Below are 10,321 nucleotides of genomic sequence, written 5' to 3'. Positions count from 1 at the left end.
TAATATTAGTTACATTATACTTTTATTTTATTATTATATTTTGTCTACTATTTGCACTGTATTTCCCCTGTGCTGCTTGGAACATCAATACAAGGAACATGTTATTTTATCTTTCATTATGTGCTCTCACGATGCACAAAGACTGCTGACAGAGAACCATTCAGTGCAATGGGAAGCTTTGTTTTTCTCATTTTAACTTACATAATTTATATTTGGAACTGACTGCTTAGATAAAATCACAGGACATCACCAATATCCTGGTTATTTTTTAACAATTTAAATGTACAAAACTACAAGGTATACAATTAATAAATAAATCAAAGATAGAGTAAATTTAAAAATAATAATAATAATAATAATAATAATTAAAATAGATAGTTCAAACAGGGGCTTCAGCGAAAAACTTTTCATAATGACTCAGTAAGGTATTACTTTTTTGGTTATTTAACAAAATCAGAGATTTAAGCAAAGAGCTCAGTTCCAGGAGAAAAGGAGCACATTTAGGTAGTGATTTTGCGAATTTTTGTTTGTGAATAAAGAATTTTGCATATAGGATAACAAAGTTCATCAGGTGTTCAAGAGCATTATCTTCTGGGTCAACATTGTAGCAAATAACATCTTTAAGGGCAAGAGAGTAGACAGTTAGCAGCATAAAAAAAACCTTTTAGATACATCACAATAAAAAAAAAGATGTGAAATTGTTTCTGTATTAAGATTACAAAAAGTACAAGAATCATCAACATCTATAAACTTCGCAATAATACAACTAACAGCATATACATAACGCAGCATTTTAAAATACACTTCTTCTTCAGCCTTGTTAGACTTGCAATACTTGAGAAGTAGAAACCAAACTCCTCTCCAGCTCACGTCCTCTCGATACGTCAGTGGGAATACGTACCAATTACGTGTGACGCAACGAGGCCTTGGCGGTCACGTGATTTTTTTTTTTTTGGGTCGCGTCGGACCCCACGCAGTCGATCCATCGCCGCTTTCAAAGAGCGATACTCCCCGCGTCAAGCTGCTGGAGCGACCGCTGCTCACGTCGATACCCCGGACAGCGCACTAATACAACCATGGACAGCAGAGGCTACGGTTCCGGTAAATGCACACTGGCTACCATGCGTCGCTATGTGAATATATATATATATAAATATAAATATATCGTTATTTACCCTGACATGTGCGGTGCAGATACCTTTACCATTAGCTGTTGGCTATAGCAACAGCGCAACCCATAGCCTGCTGTAGCCTGAAACAAAGCAGTGTCAGCTAACTGCTTAGTAATAGTAGCCTGTACGCCGAGGTAACGAGTCACTGATTTGTTAGATTAACACATTCATCTCGAAAATATCAGGCCCCGTTAGCTAGCGAGCTAATATTAAGAAAACATAGCCACTGCGCCTACGGGCTGTTTATTTGCTAATATGCTAACATAGCTGGCTGTGAGGCCCCATTGTTTCAGGGCGTGTTAAATGCTTTGTCAAAGTTAGCCGGTCAATTCAAATAAAATGGAGTCAGTGTGGCGAATAACCCACTTTTAAAAGTCTAGTTAATAAAATGGCCGCCTCAACAAAATGCTTTCAAAGCTTCACAAACATTGTTCTGCGTTTTCTTTTATATATAAGTTAAACCAGCGAAACATAAAGCTAGAGGGTTCATTCATTGAGGAGAATGTAAAGAAAACGACTGGCTGCTGGAAGAGTTGAACACGGTTTAAGTTAGTTTATCGACCTACAAGTCCAGTGGATTTATCTTTTTATATTCTTTTTGACAAATTAGTACCTGGATGAGTAACTACACAGCTATATGGTCTTACTGGTAACCAAATGTCTGCGCGCTTCAAGTTTGAATATCAGCTTCATCAATGCCAATGTATTCTATCCCTTTTGTAGGTTACTCCAGTTGGGGAGGAGGAGGAGGAGGCGGAGGAGGAGGAGGAGGAGGATCAGGCAGCAGAGGTGAAGAAATGAGTGAATACACTCTGGCACTGCATACTGACACAAGGACACCCACACTTCATGGCTGATTGCTGGGTTTCCTCCTACACAAACCAGAGCATATTATATATCAGTCAGATGTTTCTTAAATGACTAGTGGTTTCACTATCTATTAATATAGTAACGGTGGTGAGTGTGGTCATATTTAACATCTTTTAATCCCTCACTATATTAGGTTCTGGTGGCTTTGACCTGTATGGGGGAGGTTATAAGGACTCGATGTCTGGGCTCGGGGGCTATGGAGGAGGAGGAGGAGGAGGAGGCCACATGAAGAGAGGTCTTTCAGGATCGTCCCTGCTCTCATCCACCGGCACACATGCAGATGCAGTCATTGCCAAGATTAATCAACGCCTGGACATGCTCACTCAGTTGGAGGGGGGTTTGAAAAGCTCCCGAGGTGACAGGTAATATTTTTTCCCTTTTCTGTTCCATACTGTCTTCATCAGTCCACTACCACACATCCATGCCAGTGCAAGTATTACATTTACCAGTAGTGTAAGTATTTATTTATTTTTACTAGCATCTCAATGTGGCATGTGGTTGGTTAAGGACATTGTCTCTGAATGTTGCCTCATGCATATACATTATCCAACCAGTTAAATTTAACTTGTTTTTAGATTCAAGTATCTCAGCAAATATCTTGTTTCAGATTTTTGCTGTGATATAAAAAGATGCTTAGGCCTTCTAATGCTACTGGTAATTTAAATGTAAAACATGTATTGTCCTAGTTTGGGCACAGTTCTGTTAAATAAACAAGACCATGCCAATGTGGTTGGAAACTCAGCTGTGATACTGGTCGGGTTGCTAGAGTAAATTTGGCTGTGTTAACCTGCTATGGCATTTATTTACTCTTTACACTTTACACTCAATCTTGGTGAAAATAGGCTCGTTCGAGATGAACTGCGCTTTGCTTGTAAAGTCGACAAGATCAGACGGTAGCAGGGGGCGGTGACATAAAGCTGCAGTCAAGTTGGACAGTTTCTACCAGCCTTCAAAGAGTATACAGAAAGTCATCTCTACCTGTAGTTTGCAGACCACATTCGGATATATCAGTTACCTTTATTATTATCAATCACACAAGATTATGATGAATAAGAATTAAACCTTCATTGCACAACTTGAGACACGAAACAGCCTGCAAGCTAGAGGGAAATATTAGAATCACACAGAAAATAAGGAAAATGTGGTTTTGTCAAAACTAAGAGCCAATCAGTTCTTTGATCAGGTGTCAGCCAGGTGTTCTCCGCCATGCCCTGGGTCTTGCAGTCGGAGGAGAGCAAGTGCTTAAAAAACTGTGGACGCCTCGATCTCGTGAGGTTATTGTTGGCCCGTGTGTGAACAACATCAGAGCAAGTTGGCATCAAGTCGGACACAAATCTAACCGGCATGCATGGTGCGGCGTTCGCCAGTGATAGATTCTGGGCAGGCCTGGCTCATCTCGAACAAGCCCAACGTGTATGCTTCAATTCCGGTTAGGGATGAAAATGGTGGGAGTTGCTCACAGGTTGCATCTGAATGCCTCAGCATCTGAGGAAGCTTCGATTGCTCCCCATTTGCTATGTTGTGGTTTGTCTGATTGCTGGGAAGAAAATGTTGTGTAGACATCTTGAAAATGCATGGCCACTCACTGGAGGTGGAATTGTAGACCAACCTTTCCATTTGTAACAGATCCTTGCACATAAAGCCAGTCCATCGTTACCCAGCACGCCTTGAACATTGCCTTTGTTTTGACTTTGTTTTTATTTGTTCACACACTTTGTTTCTCTCATCCTCCATGTGACCTAACCCTGTATTCTGGCTTTAGGTTATGCAAGAGAGATGAGTTTACAGGTGTTAGCTTGATATTACTTTTCAAGCCGAACTGTTAATTGAAGGTTGCCTGCTGTATCTGCAAAAACACTCACGGGGAAAAAAAAGCCCAGTATATGTTTCATCCCCTTTCTTCAGTATTTACCATAATACAGTCACTTCCCAGGATATTTCGCTTCTTACACCTGTCTCAAGACATCACTGGTTCAGATGGACCATGCTTATGTCTGTTCAAGGTTTCACAGCCTAAGAAACTGCATTTTCCCTAATCTGCAGGATACTGTTTGACCTCCAACAGAGAATGTGGTTGGATGAGCTTCTGTAAACTTTAGAAGAGAAAAATCATTACTGTATTTTAAAAGACCACAAGCGAAGTGTTAACTTGTTTTGGATCATCCATTTCTGATCTAATGTGGTTTCTGAAATAAAGCTGGGAGTGACAAGAAAACAAATGGAGAAAGCGAGACCATGGAGGAGAAGGAAAAGCAGGTGGAGAGATCCAAACCTGACTGCCCTCCCTGCCTCCCCTGCTCTCTGCTCTTCTCTATCAACCCTCTCCCTCCCTCCCTCCCGCAGGTATGACCAGTACGAGTCATTCGACTCGCGCACCTCCGCTCTCACCTCCTCCCGAGATCTCTACAGATCTGGCGGCAGTAGCTATGGGTATGGCGATGGCCGTGGGGACAACATGCTGTTGGGTCAGCGAGGAGGCTCGGGCTTCGGAGGGGGAATTGGGCTAGGGGGAGGAGGAGGCTTTGACAGCCCCTCCTCTTCCTATGGAGTCGCTAAAATGCGACAGAATATGAGGGAGTCCTTCAGCAGTGGCCAGGGAGGAGGAGGTTCTGGAGGTGGAGGATGGGCTGGAGCTGGCCGACGTTCCCCCAGAAGGGGTGGAAGTGCTGGGGGTCGAGGAGCTGGAGGAGGTTTTGGAAGCCGCAGGTCTGACCCCACTCCATTAGGCGGAGGTGGGCGGGGAAGTGGTAGTGGTGGCCAGTCCCACCGCGGCCACTCTCCAGGAGGTGGTAGAGGCAAGCTCCCATCCCTCCTGTCCAACCGCATGTACCCTGAGAGTGGGGGCTTCCATCAGGGTTCCATTCAAGGGCCTCACGACTTTCCTGGGAGGCATTTTGGAGGGGGCCCACGGGCTGGCCGCCAGCGAGGCCGCAAAAGACCCCTCAACAAAGTAAGTACCTCCAGCCAAATAAGGCCTCCTCAGACACTGGGCAAAAGTTAAGCCCTTTCTGATTCCCTCCTTTTTTTTAAATTCTCAACCAACTGGCAAGTGAAGCCTAAAGTGCTAGTGCCTGCTATGTGCTATTTAAAGCTATTTGTCACAAATCATCCCAGACACATTTGACACATCACTTGCCCCTCTAACTCCGCCCAGCCCTTATTTAATGTGGTCAGAAATGCCCCAATGGAACTGCCCTTTTTGTACAGTAAAGGCAAGTGACATCTCTCCCTGCCCAATTCTTTGTCTTGTTTACCTGTGGGGGTGTTGAATGGTTTCACTTTGTGGATTTTTTTTTTTTTTTTTTTAATTTTGTTTTTGTTTGTTGCGTTAAGATAAGGCTAACATTAGTGATGTGGAAATGCCCAGAGAAGGAAGACATGTCAAATGTGCTAATTGGGTTTGACAAGCATGAAGTCTAGAGTTCATTGATGTCTTGATAAGTTTTGGTTGTCCATAAGTTTTTGTCAAAAAATGCATTTGTGAGTGCAAATTGATTTTTTTTTTTTTACTGTAGCAGGTGAAACCACAGCGGGATGTCCAGAAGAAGAGAAAGCAGACACTTACAGCCGCTGATGAGCCAGAGTCAAAGATGAACAAGACAGAAAGTGCAGGCTCAGAAGCTACCCCAGGTAATTTATTGAGCAAGCATTACTTGGCAAACAACTGTTGTATGTCTATCTTGCCCTGATGTTGACATGCTTTGTTTCAACAGAGAAAGCTGAGAAAAATGGTGACGACAGTGAATCAAAGACTGCAGCTGCGGTGAGTAGATTAGGCTTGTTTGACAGGAGCTATAAAGTTTCAAATGTGCCCCCTATAGTATTAATTTACCCCATTATTAAACCCATTATTAAACCACTGAACCACTTAATTTAATTAGACAACACAATATTTCTTCAAATGTAAGTAATCACTATTATTTCAAAGGCAATGCAAATGACAAAGAGATAACATTGTTATATAACGTTAACAGGTTTGTTGCCTACGAGACTCACTCACCATAGTACTGTCAAAGAAGGCTAAAATAAACACTGTCCTGTGTGTTGTTCTGTAAACGCCTCACACTGGTTTTTATTTAGAGAGGAGGTGCTGATTTCAACTGTTGGTTAATGGCAGAGAATGTGTTGACTTTATATATATGGTATATTGAAGAGATTATAGGTCTGAGCTGGACTATAGCACTGGGTATGGAGCTTGAACAGAAGAATCCAAATATCACTTTTTATTCCTAAATAAAAATGTAACCTGTTACAAGTTATCAGCTCCTTTTTCCTAATAAAATGAGTAATGGGATATTTTTCTTCACAGGAGACAAAACCTACTGCAGATGGGGATAAAGGTCAGCTTATTTTCAGTTGCTCCACACTGATTACGCTATGCTTTGTTGGTCTACATCAACTATTGCCCTCCCAGGGAAATCTTTACATGCCTAACATCTGCTGTTGTGCTTGTGCTTAGCTTCACCCAAACAAGAGGAGAAGAAGACGACTCCACAGGGCAAACAGACCCCAACCCAAGGTCAAGACAAGCACCCCAAAATGAGGAAGAGGAGGGGTTTCCTGGAAAGGTGAGAGGATGACCCCCTGACCCCTGGCTCAAGATTTACTACTTGGCTATAACTACCATTATCTCTGTTATTTGCTTTCTTTCTTATTGTTTTAGTAGTAGTATTGTTTTGTTGTTGAGAGTAGTTGATTACCTTTTGTTTTCACCTTTTGACATATTTTGTTGCAGTCGCTTTGATTGCTGAGCATTTTGGATTATTTCTAATCAGACTGAGGTTCATCCTCTTTTCATCACACTGTGCTTGTTTTCAGGGTGATGTTTGCATGCTCAGTCTGCAAGTTCCGTTCGTTCTACAAGGAGGAAATGGAAACGCATCTCGATAGTCGCTTCCACAAGGACCACTTTAAGTTCCTGTCCAGCCAACTGTCCAAGCCCACTACAGACTTTCTACAGGTGACTGAGATTTGTCAAACAGTACACGGTCTGCTCTAGATGCATAAAGTGATTGAATTGCACGTTATTTTAAAGGTCCAACATCTAATATTTTTGGAAGCTCTATTGGTAGAAATGACTATAATATTCAAAGGTATGTTTTCATTAACGTATAATGAACTGAAAATAAGAATATTTGTGTTTTCGTTACGTTAGAATTGGGCTGCTTGATTATGGCCAAAATGCCAATTATGATTATTTAACGATTACAGAGTTTAAGAGATGTTACACATAAGCCCTACTAAAAGGAAACAATTAGTTATTCATTATAACTTAGTACAATATTTAAGGGCTGCTTACAAAGGCATAAACTGCTGGTTTGAATGGTGTGGCCAATCCTGGTTATTATTAGTTTTGTAAAAAAAAAAAAAGAAAAAACACTCAAACAAGCTGTTATATAAAGTGTAACTAATAAAAACTGGTTTTGCTTTTGCAGGAGTATTTGCAGAACAAGTTTAAGAAGACAGAACAGAGAGTTGGGCAGTTGGAAAACCACAGTGCCGCCATCTGTCAGGTGTACAAAGAGCAGGACCTCACCAGGGGTAAGCTGTGTGTGTGTGGGGGGGGGTGAAATATGACGGAGAGAATTTAAGTGATTGCTCATTGCAAATATTGCTCATGTCTGTGTAGATCTCGGTATGGAGCACTTCATGAGGAAGGTGGAAGCCGCCCACTGTGCAGCGTGTGACCTGTTCATCCCCATGCAGCCCCACCTTATACAGAAACACATCAAGTCTCCTGACCATAACTACAACCGGAAGGTATGGCAGATCGTTTGATTCTATAGAAAACTAAATGTGCTGTACCTGTTTGTAAAAATGACTTACTGTATTGATGTTTTACACTCTGTCCTATGTGTGATTTCGGACTGTTCTCTCTCTCTGATTCAAGGGTATGATGGAGCAGTCCAAGAGGGCCAGTCTGTCAGTTGCTCGTAGCATCCTTAACCACAAACTCATTGGCAAGAAGCTGGAGAGCTACCTCAAGGTATGTACAGTGCCATTTACCTGAACATGGGCTGGCAACCAAAATGCATGGTACGAAAAGGTCCCACATTTACCAGTGCTCTTTTGAGCTATTGACTTTGCAAATAGATAAGGGTAAAAGTTTGTGGTCACAGTGTAATAGCACGCTTTTAACCATAGTTAAACCACAGTGAAAGCAGCACACATCCCTCATTAGTTTCATAACATCAAACTTTGTTGCTCTTATCTGTTAGTAATTCATTGCTGCATTTATAGATCACTTCATATCTTCTTGATCTGAGAAAAATGTTAAATTAAAAAAAAATGTTAGAAAAGAATTATAAGGATACCATATCATTAGTTGCTTTTTTCCTATTGTGACAAAATATAGGGCATATTTGGTCAGTTCATGTTTTTAAATGGCATAGGGAGATACACTCTTATCATTCATAATGGATTGCAGTTTAAATACAAAACACATAATGGATACATGAATTAAGCCAGGTCCATGTTTTTATTGCATGTGTCTTGTGGATCGTTGAGCCTTTTAGTGAAAGATGAGCTATACACATACCATCTCTGAGACATGCATATGTAGAGACTTGAACCTTGCTGATTTCAGTCTAATTGATCATGAATGTAGGGACTTGTAGACAAACAAATTAACACATATAAATGTTGTTTTATTGTCAGGGTGAAAACCCATTCACGGGTAACCAAGACGACCAGGATCCAGAGGACTCCATGGCGATGGATGTGTCTGAGCTGGAGCTGACCGGTGAGACAGCAGACGACCAGACAGATGCGGCACCAGTCAAAGATGAGCCTTTGGCTGAAGGAGAGACTGGCCAAGAGGCGGGCGAGGCTGAAGCATCAGCAGCAACATCAGCAGCAACATCATCAGCAGCAGCATCAGCAGCAGCAACAGAGGGGGAAAAGATGGAGGAGGAGCAGAGGAACCAGGAAGAGGAGGAAGGTTTTGAAGTTGGAGAAGAGGAAGAGGAGGGATACGTGGTGCACGATGAGATTGGCGAAGAGGGATTGCAGGGTGAGTTGGAAGAGGAGGAGGAGGAGGAAGGAGTGGAGGTAGCAGAGGTCGAGGAGGAAGAAGGAGTAGAGGCAGCAGAGGTCGAAGAGGAAGACAAGAGTGATGAATGACTTTTTCACCCAGTGTGACTTCTCATCCTTAACATCTGTCTGGACCAGTCAGTGACCCCCACAGTCCCGTTTAATCCAGTCTCATTGTCAGGCTTATTAAGAAATATACATACCTGCTCCCACCGTTTTTCATGTCTTTAGTTTATATAATTTAATTTTTGTTAAATGAACAGTTCCACATTTTGGGAAGTACACTTACTTTTCTTGCCCAGACTTAGATGAGAAAATTGTGAAAAAATAGTTCAACTTGTAAACACTACAACTGTCTTATGAATGCCCACCAGTTCTCTTTGGAGGTGTAGATAGACTTATTTTTGGACTTTGGAGAGAGAGCTAGGCTATGGATTTCCCCCGTTTCTAGTCTTAACGCCAAGCTAATCTCCTCCCTGTATTTCCCAAAATGTCGAACTATTCCTTTTTAATACTTTTTTTTTGTGCCTTTTCGTTTAAACTATTCTTGCTTTCGATTAATTTGTTTAAGAAATCTTGAGTATTGTAAGGTTAAGAGAGTACTTTTTTTTTCATATAAAAGTTACATATTGCCATAGCATTCTGTCCATTGCCAGTGTTGATGGTGAAGGAATGATTTTCCAACCTTTTTGGTAAATCTGTAACAGGGTGGGCTTTTTATTCTACAGCTGTGAGGTAATTGAGGGGACTGTCTGTAGAATAATTGTGGAATATAAAGAATTCGTATCAGTCATGTAACAAACACTTGTTTCGCTCTGAGTAAGAAATAAAGTTGTTGAATAAATCACTGTTTCACTGTTTTCTGTTGACAATTTGCATGTTTAAAGTAGCTTAACTGACCACCAATCACCAGTAGTGTGTCAAACATGTAGGCACTACAAGGGTTAAACATAAACACGATTTTATCCTGTAAAACACGAAATGCAAAGTTTAAAGAATAATATCAATGTATTTAATTACTTCTGCACTTTGTGTCTTTTTTTTTTTTACATTATTACAACACTAAGACTGGCATCTAGTTATTACTGATCACTTAACAGATTGAACTGTATTTCATGTATATGTACATCGGCTCTTTCAAGCATACACCATCAACCATACACCTATATTACAGTATAATACATTGTTTATACACACCTTTTTTTGTTTGTGTGAGCACTACTTCTTCTGTTGCCTTATTGTTGTAC

General features: G+C 41.2%; 1 protein-coding gene across 1 annotated transcript; it reads left to right on the top strand.

The window, feature by feature from the left end:
* Positions 1–951: 951 nt before the first annotated feature.
* Positions 952–9,918, top strand: akap8l (A kinase (PRKA) anchor protein 8-like). Its single transcript, XM_051386060.1, has 13 exons — positions 952–1,101; positions 1,896–1,961; positions 2,176–2,404; positions 4,386–4,992; positions 5,558–5,672; positions 5,756–5,805; positions 6,352–6,382; positions 6,502–6,610; positions 6,861–7,002; positions 7,478–7,583; positions 7,672–7,802; positions 7,933–8,028; positions 8,700–9,918. Exons 1-13 carry the CDS (start codon positions 1,077–1,079, stop codon positions 9,162–9,164), a joined length of 2,172 nt encoding a protein of 723 aa, XP_051242020.1. The 5' UTR covers positions 952–1,076; the 3' UTR covers positions 9,165–9,918.
* The last annotated feature ends 403 nt before the right edge of the window (positions 9,919–10,321 follow it).

Source organism: Dicentrarchus labrax, unplaced genomic scaffold, assembly GCF_905237075.1.
Source record: "Dicentrarchus labrax unplaced genomic scaffold, dlabrax2021, whole genome shotgun sequence".
NCBI classification, from domain to species: Eukaryota; Metazoa; Chordata; class Actinopteri; family Moronidae; genus Dicentrarchus; species Dicentrarchus labrax.
Note: the sequence above shows the minus strand (reverse complement) of the source record. Positions and strands in the feature narration are given on the sequence as shown.